This window comes from Lissotriton vulgaris, chromosome 7 (assembly GCF_964263255.1).
Source record: "Lissotriton vulgaris chromosome 7, aLisVul1.2, whole genome shotgun sequence".
Taxonomy (NCBI): domain Eukaryota; kingdom Metazoa; phylum Chordata; class Amphibia; order Caudata; family Salamandridae; genus Lissotriton; species Lissotriton vulgaris.
Genome location: NC_141695.1, coordinates 1729547502 through 1729562649, shown reverse-complemented (window position 1 = coordinate 1729562649; position 15148 = coordinate 1729547502). Strand labels below are relative to the sequence as shown.

At 40.8% G+C, this 15148-nt stretch overlaps 1 protein-coding gene across 1 annotated transcript in view; it reads left to right on the top strand.

Annotated features, from left to right (window-relative positions):
• LOC147706478 (alpha-2-macroglobulin-like protein 1) overlaps positions 1–15148 on the top strand; it is a 384979-nt gene that overhangs the window by 157123 nt on the left and 212708 nt on the right. Inside the window, exon 16 of the mRNA XM_086929616.1 lies at positions 6941–7066. Within this exon, the coding sequence (XP_086785742.1) occupies positions 6941–7066 (126 nt within the window). The remainder of the gene's footprint in view (positions 1–6940; positions 7067–15148) is intronic.

Here is a 15148-nt window from a genome sequence, read left to right as displayed (position 1 = left end):
ACTCCGGTCTGTGCAACAGTAGAGAAAGGAGTGGACTTCGGAGGGGTAACTTTTACAATTTCCACTTCAGTTTGTGCAACACTAGGAAAAGTGTTGGACTGGAGGGGTAAGATTTCCTATTCCTACTCCAGTCTATGCAACAAAAGGAAATGGGCTTTACATTTTTGCATAGCCAAATACATTTAGAAAATACATAAAACTCTTCATATAAACATTATTACTTAACATAAAATGTATATGTATCTAATAAATAAAATAATAATTACCCAATATGCTAAATTCATAAACAATGCATTAATTTTCAATTTAAAAATAAAGGTTACTTGATTATTACTTAATTACCTTGCCACTCTACACCCCTACAAGGCTAGCAAGCAACATGTAACTAACTAAAGTAAATGAGTATAAATCAATTTACATAATTGGTAATCAATAAAGAACAATTTTCTAATTATTAATGCATTTAAATAATAAATACTTAATTAACTTCACACCTAAGAACCCAGCAGCCCACACCCTAAAATATCACTGATATATATATAAATATTACTTAAAGTGCATAATTATTAATCAATTAACATATAATTTAACAATAATCATAATTATTTTTAAAATATTACATAATTAACTTCTCACCTTATACCCCTACAAAATATAGCAACCCACCACTAAAATATAGGTAAAATAATTCAGTATTACATAATGTGCATGAATAATAATCACTGCAATAATAATAATTAATTCATAATTATTACTTAATTAAATTCCCACCCTATACCACTATAAACCTAGTATCCTGCACCTAAACTATAACTACAATATATGATTATCACACAATTGACATAATTTAAAATCAATTCAATAATACATTGAAAATTAATTGTTAATTAATTGTTACCTAATTAACTTTCTTATCTATACCCTTACAAACATAGCAACCCACACCTAAAATATTACTAATTAATAAAATGAGTATTCTATAATATGCATAATTAATATGAATCACATACTTACTGGGAAATTATTAATGAATTGATTAATTATTACTTAATTAACTTTTAAACCTATCTCTACATACCCAACTACCCTCTACTACAGTATACGTTACAATTAAAATAAAAGCTGTAAATCACTTAAAATCACAAACTGTATTAAAAACATTATTAACAGTTACACAAACAATAACACATACAATGAATACATTAATTAAAAGACAATAGAAATTATTTTAAAAATTCATTCTTTACAACTATATTATTAAAAACGATATCAAGGACAATAATATTATTACCTAAGACTTACCTAAAAAAATTATATTCTTGACAACAATATTTCTGCATCATGGTATTTTTGTATCACAATATTTATGGTTAAGGTTCAGATTACTTTTTTCACCGTAGTGCCATAAAAGCAGCTGTACAATGTACTCAATTTAGAAACATGCAATCATCCTTACAGTTACCATGAGGATTTAAATTCCATTTCAAAATTTATAAAAATACAGGTCAGAATATTTATTTTTCTGATATTTCTGTATTCCAAAATTAAAAACTCGATATTTTGTTTATAGTGACAATAGTGAAATCCAGAGATTAGGCTGATGAAGCAGGAGATGGAGAGAAGCCATTCAGATAATTTAAGCAGTGATGAGTCCAACTTTTTTCCTGATTTTGATAGTAAGTTTTCTGGTGCAGAGAAGTTAAACATTTTCATTCACCCACTTGTTTGCCCTGGAAAGACAGTTTCTTAGAGTTGTGATGACTTGTAGGTTGGATAAATTCAGCTACTGAGTGTTGCCAGGGTACTGATGAATGCTCACACCAAGCAGATCCATGTAAACGTTAAAAAGATCTGAGGTGAGGATTGATCTTTGTGAAATCCCACATATAAATTTGCCGGCTCCAGTGTGTGGTTCCTAATACTTACCGGGAGTTACCTGTTTCTCAGGGAAGAGAGAACCAATTTAAGACATTTCCTGTAAATCTCATGTGGTGTTTAATTATTGTAATTATTTTGCAATGATCTGCTTTATCAAATGCTGCAGTTTGGTTGATGAGAACCATTAGGCATGCTTCACCATTGTTGAGGATGTGGTGTACGTTCTTTAATACTTTTAGGATAGTGGATTTAATACTGTTCCATGCCCTACAGCAAGATTAATGACCATCTAGAAGACTACCATTGTATATGTGAGAGATCAGCTGTTCTGCTATAATTCTAGCACTAGCTCTATGAAGTCACAGAAGATGATAGTTTGGTTTAAAGGTAGCTGTGTTTGAGGAATCAAAGTTTGGTTTGTTAAGAATCGTGTGTTTTTTAAACATGAAGGAAAGTTTGTTGAGTGAGTGATGCATTTATTAGCTTACTCCATACACAGCAGTTTGCAACGTCTGAAGTAAACTCTCTTCTGCACTTCTGTTTCACTGATGATAAAAAAAGGGAAATACATTGGGCCCGATTCACAAAACAAATCTGAGACAAAATCCCAACATTATGGGGTAGATTCCGATTCGGGAAAAAACACTCCGAATAGCCGTACAGAGCGTTTTCCCCATACGAATCGTACCCTGCAGTGTCCCCCGTACGTACAACGAAGTACGATTCATACCAGGAGCTGGACTCCGTACGAATCGTACAGAGACCGTACGAATCAAATCCCCATACTAATCTCCCTCGGAACCCGCTGTACGCGACATCCCTACGGTTCGCGGCTGCTTTTTCTGACCGGCAAGTATGATTTGTGTGGGGTACGCACCGTGAAACGCTTTTTCTACTGGAGCCGAAAACATCCGGAGAAGCAGAGTTCGCCTCGAAACAGGTAAGGAATGCCCCCCCCAGGTACGGTGCGTACACCCTATGATCGTAGGGGTACGGTGCGTACCCCTGCGATCATGGGGTGTACGCACCATACCCCGCGATCATGGGGTGTATGCACCGTACCCCATGTTCGCTGGTTGTAAGGTGCATACACCCTGCGATCGCGGGGTACGGTGCGTACACCCCATGTTTGCAGGGGTACGCACCGTTCGGATTGATGAAATACGGATCGTACTACGCGACTCGGACGGACGGGTACGTTTTGTACGGAGAGGGCTCCGGATACAAATCGTACGGACGGTTTTTTTCCAGGATCGTAATCGACCCCTATGACTTTTGGTGTATTCACAAAAGGCATTTAGTAGTAGTAAAGTTAGGATTCCTAACTTTACTACTACAAAATGCCTTTGGTGAATACCGAAAGTCGTAAAGTTAGGATTTTGTCTCAGTTTAGTAGTAGTAAAGTTAGGAATCCTAACTTTACTACTACTAAATGCCTTTTGTGAATATAGAAAGTCATAAAGTTAGGATTTTGTCTCAGATTACTTTTGTGAATCAGGCCCATTGATGTTTTTGTTGTTTCTTATGCCCTTGTAGAGCAGAGAAGGGTAGTTTTTATTGTTTTCAGTTGTAAAATCTTTTGCAAAGAAATTATATACAGCAAGATACAGAGACAATACAAATCAGATGAGATGGACAGTGGAATACCTACATTTAAAAATATTCTTTATGATGCAGACTGTGATACATGTCTGAACATGGAAGTGCATAAGGAAAATATTGAAGCAAGGGATAAAGGAAAGAATACTGGAATAGGAAACTGAAATCAGGAATGAACGTCCGATGGTTGGTTGGCAGCCTCATCACCGTCTAGCGTTTCTTTCTTAGCATTTTCAGAGTCCATGCTGGTGGTAATGTTGAGCATGTTGGACCTCGATATAGACTGCAACAGTGAATTAATGGCTCACAATATTGTTAGTTAATAAATTGGTTGACAGAGCACAACACAAGAAAGTTACACAAATGACTCAAGTGAGTCGGCAATTCAATAAACACCCATAGCGCAACTGTAGTAGTATAAGCAACAGGAATTTTAATCTTAAATCTTCTCCAATGTTGACACGTAGAGATAACACAAGAACAGCCGACAAGTGTTTTGTCTTGAGACAACTTTTTCAAGGCTAGAATAACTAAATTGTGTCGAAAGTATAATATGATGAAGCTTCTTAGATTCACAGGATAGTACTCGTAACACTCGTATAGTTGCGTAGTTTCCTATATTTTCAGCGAATATGCTTTGCAAACATCTGAAGAAGGAAGTCAGCAAACCAGACCGTCATTTAAAACTTCCCTTATACAGTAGTCACACGTAATAGTGAATTGGCAATGTAGTAATTATAGGATCCGAGCACGTCTACTAGCTAAGCTGTAAAGAAAACGCCAAGTAACAACCTCACTTGATAATGCTGTGCTCGGATCTCTCCCAAACATAGGTAACCTGCCCCCAGATATGTCCTGTCCAGTTTCTCCGATTGCAGCCACAATATTGTTAGTTCATAAGCTCTGAAAGGGAGGCACAGAAGACCAGTTCACAAATAAATAGGCAGCCCAGAGGCTCCTTAATGGATGGTTAGCACACTGACCTAGAAATTATTAGGTGGTTTAGTAGCTCCGAAATGGATAGGTAGCAGTGCGGTGCCGAAATGGAAAGGTAGGTCACTACATCAGAAACTGATTGGCTACTTATTGGCTGCCCACCAAAGTCATACATCTCCCAATGAGAATTTGGACAGCAGTTCAAAATTATGCAAGGGGTGGACCAATCAATAAGATCAACAGGGGGAATGGGTAGGAATTTCAACAATTGACTGATGTTTAATAATAGCAAATTATATTTCAGTACAAAAACGATACCCTCAACATCACAAGACCGTTTAATAATAGCATCTGAAAATAGCTGATATCAGTGCACCTTGAGTAGGATGAATTGGAGAGTTATAGTAAATTTTGGTTGCATTACAGTCCTCGATTTGTGATTTGTACGAGAATTACGGAGTTAAATGGGAATTGTAGGAAGCTAGCTCTCTATATCGGTTAATAAAACAAAATACCCTGTGCAGAGAATCCAGTGGATCCCCAATTGGTATACAGAGGTAAAAGCAGGTAGTCCTAGTACTCTTTTTGTGGTAGCGTGGGTGAGCAGTTAGGCTTATCAGAGGGTTGTGCTAAGCATTTGTTGGCACACACAGAGGCAGGAAATGAGCCACACACTCACGAATAAATCAGAGACCAATTTGTAGAAAAATACAAGTATCTTTATATATGTTTTGAGAAGCAAGACTTCAAAATGCAGGATAAATACTTTGTTCAGTTTCAGTAATTCGAATAAAAGCATTATAGTTCGAGAATTGCAATTCTTCTCTGGAGGGAGAAAGCCTTGGGGGACCCATGACTTGGGTACCGCAGGCAGTTTTGAGTTACCTGGATCAAAAGTACAGGAGGTCGAGGGAGGTGGTATCGATTGTCACTGGCAGCGGTCGGGCTGCAGGTGTGCTGTAGAGCAGTCCATCGCAGGTCTGGTGACTGGTGACCAACAAGCAGTTTTTCATTGCCAAGCAGGTCACTGGAGTCATTTTCTGTAAACTCCAAATTGTGAAAAAGAGTTTTTATAGGAAAAGTAGTGCTTCCCCCTGTCATGGGGCTGCTTCCGAAGGCCTGGCACTTGAGTGATGGGGAGTCCGCCAGCCCTCTGACCGATTTTACTAATGTTTCTAGGTGATCGAACCAAGCCGCATCCCGCGTCTTTAAGGAATATTTATTATCCTATTAAACAATGCCAGATCTCTTGGAAACACAGGAGTATTATTCATATAAAATGCAGTGTAAGGCTATAATGTCCATAACAATGATTACATTATATGCACTCATAAAAGAAACCCACTCAACACTTTTTCAAAGCGTGCTAAAGAAAACCAGAGAGAGTAATTGCCGGAATTGTGCATGATGTCAAGAAATCCAAGGCAGCTTCTTCCAAATGGACACCATAAACACACAAAAGGTACCAGCTTAACTGACTCTTTGTGGGAACAAAAGGGCAAAATATTAGCATACTGTACAATGTATGCTTTCGATTCATGTCGCAGCCACAGCATACGATGTTCCTTATACCCCATTCACTTCCGCAGAGATGCAATTGTGCACAATGACTTCTTGCCCTGAATATTATTCATATCCAGTTTTATACTTTCTATTCTCATTAATCTCTTACATTTATTTTTATTTGTTTCACATGCAATTTCAATTCAAGATTTTACAGCAGTTCAGAAAGAAATTTACCAAAAAGCTTGAGCTTGAGCCAGTTTAATTTAAACAGTTTGAGCTTTAGGAAATAGAGACAAAATGAAATTGATAAAAAAAATCACATTAACAGCCCAGCATACTTTTGTAGGCTACAGACCAAGTTCTAGATGGAGGAACTAAACCGGTGTTGCCATGGGTAGGAAAAAAGCATTCTTAAGACCTTTCCCATCCAAAAGCGAGAAGTTTAAGTTGCTACTCAACATCATAGCATGGAAGCCAATCAATATGATAGGAATGGTTTTGCATCTGTTGGCTTTCTAATGGACTGCCATTTAAATAGTAAAAGCAGACTAAAGCTCTCATAGACAAAATAGCTTTTTTCGAAAATGTGTCCCAAATTTCCCTACAAGATAAAGTTCAGATCGCATACAAATTTCATTCAGCAGGAAGTAAACGTATCCCAGAAAAAGTATACGTTATGTTAGCTGCATCATCTTCTTTCTTCAGATTTGAAGGAGAAAAATATCTGGAAATCAAATTCATGCAAACATTTTCATTGATTGCGGGTAGGCAGAAAGACTCATATATTCGGAGGGTTCAATAGGGGTTGAAAAGGAGTTTTTATGCCTCTATCACTTCAGAAACTCTGGAGAACCTTCATCCTACTCGAAGAACTCCATGCCAACAAGTCAAGCCACTGTCTATGATTTACTTTTCACATTCTAAAATAGTGTTATGATGCTAATGTGATAGATTCACTCACACTTTGTGTCACCCCTCCTGGTCATTGTAATAATTGCCCCATGGCTTTCTGTCTCCGCAGGTATTTGACTTGTTCAATGGAATGGATAGACATGGGTATCCGTATCAAGTCTTTGAGTCGAATGAAGATCCGTGTCCATACTATGGGTACCCTTTACCATCGATGGACGTCTACAGTATGTTTCAGGTAGGACCTCCTTTCTTCTCGTGACTCATGAGACTCATGACTACCGAATGTGTGGATGACGTGAGTAGCTGCCTAGGCGAATTTGTGGGTAGCTAAAACTACTTGATATAATGAGCTGATAGCTGAATGTCTATGTCTGTATGCATTGACGTGCGGGCTGGTGGATGATTTGTCTTGGTGGTAGATGAAGTGGTGGAGTAAGGAAGGTGTCAGGGACTTAATTGGCAATTGGGGTTGATAAACAGATGTATATAAGTGGGTGGATGGATGGTAGATATGAATGTGGATGGGGAATGTTTGAAATGGTGAGTCAAAATATGTTGCTTGTAGGTTAGGTTTGTGGAATGTTGGATTGGTGTGAGTGCATTCATGGTTTAATGATGGATGAATGATATGTTGGTGGATCAGTAAGTTGCCAGATGGGTTATGATGATGATGACCTTTCTAAACCAAAAAAAGTTATGTTCAAATACCGATGTCACAACATGATGACCTCAGAGGCATTTGAGTGATGTCACCTTTCTGTGGTGACGTCACAGTTTGATAAAGGGTCCCAGGAGTGATGTCAAGTTTCCGGAATTATGTTACAGTGAGTAAATGTGATGTGAGTCAACACAAATTCACCAAAAGGCATCTCGGCGCCAGAACTGGAGAAATGGCTCAAACAAATGCATATAGACAAATTAAAAAGATGAGTCTTTAGGCTCTGTGAAAGGAGGTGAGATTTGTACTGCTGTGCGGAGAGGGAGGGGAGCCATGCCAGGTGCATCTAAAGAGCTCAGCAGGATGGAGACTCCAAAGAGTTGAAATGAGCTTCAGTGTCTTCAAGACTTCAAATGTAGGCCTGCAGGGTGCCAGAGGATCCCCCTGGTCTCTTTCTTGATGCCTCCACGCAAACAGGCTAGTCTTTGGCAGAAGACAAATAACTAGTCTTTCTTACTGCTGGATGCCCATCGCCTGATTTCTACTGCTGACTACTAGCAGCAGTTAACTCAGATTGAAGCAGTAAGCCGTCAGGTGAGACAGTGATCATATGGATTTGAGGATATAGACGTGAACTGGGAGCAGTGCTTCCAGGGATCGAGCTCTCCAATGTAGGATTGGCGCAGGGCTGGACTGGCCGTAACGGGCATCATGCGTTTCCACAGGAGGCTGGAAGGGTGGGTGCTGGTTTTACAGCCGCGGGGGCCGGTTTTGTTACTGAGGGCCAGTTTTACGGCAGTACTGCATTATCAGCCCCCTGTAACTAAAGCAGCAGTGCTCACACTTGCAACACCCCCCCACCGCTTCTGGGGGCTGATCCAACAAAATTGCGAGTGCTGCTTTGGGTTCCCTGTCCGGCCCTGGATAGGCGCTGCTCCATGTTGCGCCTCCATAGTATGGAAGCTGCCATAATCCCTGGTCTAGAAATATTGATTGAGACAGGCCACTCTACAGACGACATCGTAGACTTACACTGCCACAATTACGATGCCCCCCAAGACTGCAACTCGACAAAGCAGAGACAGACAAAACAGAGAACAGCTGAATCAAGTGATGGAACCAATTGAAGGAACCTACTGCCGAGTAAAGACCAATCTTCCACGTAATGCAATGCAGCAGGGCAACTTTTCGCACTGCGTTAAAAGAAGAAAACAGGAATTCACCAAATCACTCAAAGACGTGGCACACTTCTGCTCTCTCATGGTGCTGGCACTTCAAGCAGCCTGGCAGCAACACTGGCATCCTTGTGCCACGGTTGAAGGGTGTCTGGGTTATGGGCAGGATCATTTGTGGGTAGGGATAGCAGAAAAACAGTCCTTAGAGGCATATTCTTCTTCGTGTGTGTGTGTGCTGCAAAATACAGCACACGCGGAAAGAGGAAGCAACAGGGAGAAATGAAAATATTTCTCCTCGTTACGCCTCTCTCAGGTAGGAGCACAATTCTGGCACAAACCCAGGTTTACGGCCTTTAGTAAACCTGGGTTTGTATGAAAGTACATGGGTGAATAAATGGAAGCACGACGAAGTGTAAAGCAATGCAGTGCATGGTTCTGGATTGGCTTTACTTTTTTTTTGCAGACCATGCAAGGTGATGCAAATCGTCCCTTGTGTGGCTTTGTAAATCTCAACTAGTATTTTGGGTCAAGGCTGTGCCAAAAAAATTGTGCAATCATGATACAAAATGTAAGTAAATCTGGGCTTACCTACACCTTCAGTGTGTGAGTAGCCCATTGAAAGCTCTTAGAAAATATTCTCACAAGCGATCCAATGATGGCAACCATATAAATTTGGAAGAGGGGTAAAGCTCTGATTGATGAAACCAACCTACAGTATGTTCTGTCTCATAAGCACTTCTTCTAATTCATTGTCAGGAAACAACACCCCAGGTAACTGCTATTCTCTTGAAGCCAGAGCTAGCAAAAAAATAGACACTGACGGATTCTGAAGTTAAGATGACCACTGCAATGCAGGATTCACCATTGAATGACCAAAAAAGCATCAAAACAGTAAACAGCACTTCAGAATTCTCCACCACAGAAACTAATAATAATTCCAATCAAGTTTATCCCAAGGCACTACGTTTTAAAAGTAGCAACAAGTTTCCTGCATATCAGAAACATTGACACAGATTGAAAACATTTTGTGTTTATTGGCCCACAGAGAAATCCCTTGTCAGGTTCTTGTATTTTTGTAACAGTCTTAGCCAGGATTCTGGAACATTCTTACATTAAATGTCACTCTGTCCTTGTCTGTACCCCAGGTTTGCACAAATATGGCCAGAAATATTTTTTGCGCCCATGGGGCAGTTTCTAAAACAAGCAGGGCATTGTCAGAGTTACCAAACAAAAAAGCAGTGGACTGCAGGCAGGAGAGGTGAGCTGTCCAAGGTTTGGCATAGACTTGAGGGACCGGCAGGGCCGGACTGGCCTAGCGGGCACCGGGCAATCCCCCAGTGCACTGCAAGGGTGGGGGCCGGTTTTGGGCCCCTGGGGGCCATTTTTGTTACAGGGCCGTTTTTGCAGCATAGCTACAAAATCGGCCCAAAACCGGCCCCAGCAAAGAGCTCGGCTGCACCTCCAACACCCCCAGGTGGGGAGGGTGAGGGGGTGAGCACTTTTCCAGGGCCGGTTGTGGTTCCCAGTTCGGCCCTGGGAACAGGATCGGTACTGATTTGAAGTGTGTGGGCCTCTGTCTAGAGTCGCACAGTGGGCAAAACAAGATGGCTGGGAATGCTACCCCGAGCGATTGCCACGTGTTAGATGGGTTTTTGATTGCCAGTAATATGCCTGGAAACATGTGACTGGCACAGCTTTCTAAGTTTGCTACTGCCAATGTTTGTGAATCTCAAAAACAAGTAAATTTGCACCCATTTATGGATGCAGAACAATTACTTTTTTGGTAAAACAGTCTCTAGATATATGTTTAAGATCCTGATCCAAAAAATGAACAAGTTAAAACCTCTTGGTGAGAATGAAAACAGCAAATAAAAAAGACACAGACATTGCAGACCTGACTCAGGCCCCCAGACCCAAATTACAAACCCTGCACCTGCCAGCTGAAGACATGCCCTGCCCATCCTATTTGGGCCCAGTAGTTCTCCCCGGGGATTAATGGCTACTGTCATATACAACACAATTACCTGGCATCCATGCCCTGAGATCACTTATCTTAACTGCATTTTCACTGCACACAGTCTTTTTTGCCTCTTTTACAAGAAATCTAGATGGTAGAGCTGTTAGATCGATTCATGTGGACAGGTCTACATGTTTCTAGTCCTCACCTTTTACAAATCATTTTAACAAACAACTGAAAACCAGAGTCGCAAATAGAGGCGGGCGGCAGGCAGGCACATTTATAGGGCAAGCTGAACCCGAGCCGAACCATTGATATGACTTGGCTCTAAGAGTTCATGCCTGAGCCGAGCCATGAAAAAGTTTGTAACACATATCGTGCAACAAATATAATGTAAAAATAAGATACAATCTCTTCATAATTAAAAAAGTGCTTTTCTTTATTATGTGGAATCTTTCTCATTTATATCAGGGTCACTGCTTTGCCTTTCATTTTTGGCTCCGACTAGAAAAATTGACATAGTGATAGCAGAGCCAACTCAGTACCACACACCCAACTACCAAGCCAAAATGATTTTTATCTGGAGGGCGCCACATCCCAAACACCCTCCTTAAGCCAAGCCCCTGGCAATAAGGCTCCCAGTGTGATGGTACAGGCTGCTGTATTGTTATCTTCCTCATTGAACCATCACACTCATGAAGTACTAAGAAAGACAATTAGGATGTAAATTAAGTAAGATTGTAGCTTTTTTCCCCTCGTTATTTGTACTGCCTTGTTAATTTACAGGAAATGTACTTTTTATCTGTGCTTTTATGTTTTTCAAAAATGAAATACGAATAAAGTAATTTGACTTGACTTGACTCATGAAGTACTATTAGGGGACCCCCTAAAGGCCTGGGTGCCTGGCCTGACAGTCTGTCAGATCAGCAGAGGCTCTTGACCATCTGCCTCTGGAGGAGGACCTGCTGCCATATTTTGAGGCAGACTGATTGACAGGTCAATGGTTTTAGCTGGCGGAGGGAGCTGAGGCTCCGGCAGGGAAAATTCCCAGACCTCTATGAGCCTGATTATGAGTGTGTCAGTAAATTCCGATCTATGTGTTAACCCCTGTTTGTGCACGGGTCGGAGTTATTAGATATTTAGACAATTATTGAATGTGTTAAATACCTCAAACTTAATTACATTTCAGCATGTCAAACCTGCCAAAATTGTACAAGAAAATATGTATTTTATTTACCGTAACTTGTGGGTTCTAGAGCATTAAACATCAAAATATGCATGTTATTCCACAAAAACCTATTATCACACCTGATAAATAACCTTCCTTGGGGCATCGTTTTTTATGAGGTGTGATAAATAGCACTTTCGCTCGGAATCAGTGCCTAACAGCCTGATTCATCAACAACACATTTTGCGAGTCTATAATAGCGATTCATAAGGAATCGCTATTACAGGCTCGCAAAACGGGATTCATGTAGGAATCGCAAAAAAATATGCGATTCCTACATATTCCTTATTTGCGATTAGCAAATTGCTAATCGCAAATAAGGAATAACTCCCCATTCATTCCTATGGGCCAAAAGGCCCATAGGAATGAATGGGGAGTATTCCTTATTTGCGATTAGCAATTTGCTAATCGCAAATAAGATAGCGATTTAAAGGGTGCCAGGGGTGTCCAAAGGACACCCTGTAGCACCCCTTAAATGCAAATTTAAACAGGTGTTGCGCACACACGTCCAAAGGACACCCTGTAGCACCCCTTAAATGCAAATTTAAACAGGTGTTGCGCACACACATGTCCAAAGGACATGTGTGTGTGCAACATGCAACTTAGAAAAATGCTTTTAAAAGCATTTTTCTAAGTTTTCGCTATTTACCAGGAGGTTTGACCTTGTGGTAAATAGCGGCCAGAAATTGCGAATTCGCAATTTAAAAATGGATGATGAATTGCATTTAAGGAATCTCAAATAGAGATTCCTTAAATGTAATTCCTCGCAAAATAGCAAAATCGCTATTATAGATTTTTGCATTTGGGATGATGAATCCCAAATGCAAAAATCGCACTCACAAAGGGCCAGATTCTCAGAATCTGGCCCTTTGCAAGCGCAATTCAGCTTGATCAATCAGGCTGTTAGTGGGGCTGAGGAACTGTGAGTATGTCTGGCAGGGTATTTATCATTTTTTAGCAGCTGCTGTACATCTACCAAAATAACCCCGCAATCTGTCTTCTATGGTTTAGAGCACTGACACTCAAAGTACAGCCCGGGGGCCGCCTGCGGCCCTCGTAACCGTAACATGCAGCCCCCAGGTTAAGAAAAAAGCTTCAATTGTTCCGTCGGGTAAGAACAATTGCTTATACACTCTAGAATAAATCATAAACAGAATTTGAAGGTAGATGCAACATTTGCACATGAGAGTGAGCTGCAACACATGAGGCCAAAAATGTACGCAGTCGTAAGAATTTACTCTTTCAAAGAATCAAATTTTTCATGCGGCTGTCATCATTTCAGTAAAACAAGGTGACGATAAATAAAGTGAAAAAAGTGCTCAAGTGACTGTCATATATACATTAGTGAAAACAGGACATATATTCTATGTACAAATTATACAATAGAGTAAATCTTTGATGCAGCCAGTATATCGGTCAGATAAGTGTCTCTGGTAGGGTGTGAAATTGTTTTGCAGTTTAGACCCAGAGGACACGGTGAGACTGGACCGATATGGAACGTCGACGTTTCAACCCTGACGTAAGCATGACTAAGAAAGCAGCATGGCGGGTCTTAGAAAGTCTTAAAGTTAGGATTTTTCTCAGTTTAGGAGTCCCAAAGTTAGGAGTCCTAACTTTACTACTCCTAAACTGAGAAAAATCCTAACTTTAAGACTTTTGGTATTCACAGAAGGCATTTAGGATTCCTAAAGTTAGGAGTCCTAATTTTACTACTCCTTAACTGAGAAAAATCCTGGGGCATATTACCAACGAGTAGAGATATTTATCGCTAACTAGGCATTGCAACGATTTTTTTATCGCTAAGCATCGCCGGAAATTGTCGCTGAGATAACTTGCTATTAGCAACGTTTATCTCAGAAGTGATAAAAAACCTCACGCTAACTGCCAAATGAGAGATTATCGCTGGAAAACCAACGATAATCTCTCGAAGTTTGGCGTTAGCTTGATGATAGGGGCTCACAAACTTAGCCATGATTTCCACCTTCCATAGGATATCATGGCTAAGTCAGGAAAATACCAGGTGTAAAAAAAGCAGTGCTAACCGTGGTTAGCGCTGCTCTTTTTGTCTCTAACAGGTTTAGCGTGAAGCTTGATAATAGGAGAAATGTCGCTTAGCGACATTTCTCCTATTATTTTGCTCTGGAATGCCCACTTTGCATCTCATTAGAGATGCAAGGGGAAGCGTAGTGAAAAAGGGTGCTAACATGCGAATTTGCATGTTAGCACCCTGTTGCTGATAGGGAGATAATGTTATCTCCGCTTTCTTGGCTTTTAAAGCCAAAAAAGCTGAGATAAATTCCTTGATAATATGCCCCTCTAATTTTAAGACTTTCAGTATTCACAGAAGGCATTTAGGAGTCCTAAAGTTAGGACTCCTAACTTCTGTGAATACCAAAATGGTAGTAAATTTAGAATTTTGTCTTAAGTTAGTTCTGTGAATCGGGCCCCCAGGTTCTGAGGGAAACGGGGAACCCCATTGTTATTATACATGCACCCAGGTTAACAGCAGCAGTAGGCTGCTATTTACTTCAGAGAGCACTAACATTCAGAAAGACGTTAAATAAATGGGGACACTTTTAATTACAAGTTAAGTGAGGTAAAGGAAAATAAACAAATAAAGTATCTTGCACCATCTAACCACCCACAAAGCCCCATTCTCATTTTGCACACATTTAAGGGGCCCTCAGGCTCACCACAGACTGCTGGGAAAATGTTTGCATCTATGTTTTAGAGCAGAGGGGTAGTTTGAAGTCTGGTGCCTGCAGATCATGCAGTCAGACCTATGCTTCCTGTTCTAGGGCCACGGCGTGCTGTAGTTTCCAAGACTACAAAATGTGAAGGCAAGCCATACGGACGCCAAGCAAAATCAAAGAAGTTGAGGAAATTCTGTTCCTCAGGGGCTGATGGAACGCGGTCTCTATGAACGAGATATCGGGGACAAAACTTTGGTCCAGGACACTGAAGTGCAGGGCAGGACTGGGAACCAAAACCGGCCCTGGCAAAGTGCTCGGCCGGCCCCCGCTGCAAAAACGGCCCTGTAATAAAAAGGGCCCCCAGGGGCCCAAAAACGGCCCCCAGCCTTGTGGCGCACTGGGGAATTGCCCGGTGCCCGCAACGGCCAGTCCTGCCCTGCTGAAGTGTACCCACAAGGACTAACTACCCATTAAAATATTAAACTGGTCCTGTCTATATTGGGGAAGGAGCAATAAAGACTGGCTTATAACCGGCTGACTATAAAGGACATTTTGCTACAGCTGAATAGGACAAATAAAAGAGTCCAATCGATTGTACAGACAACG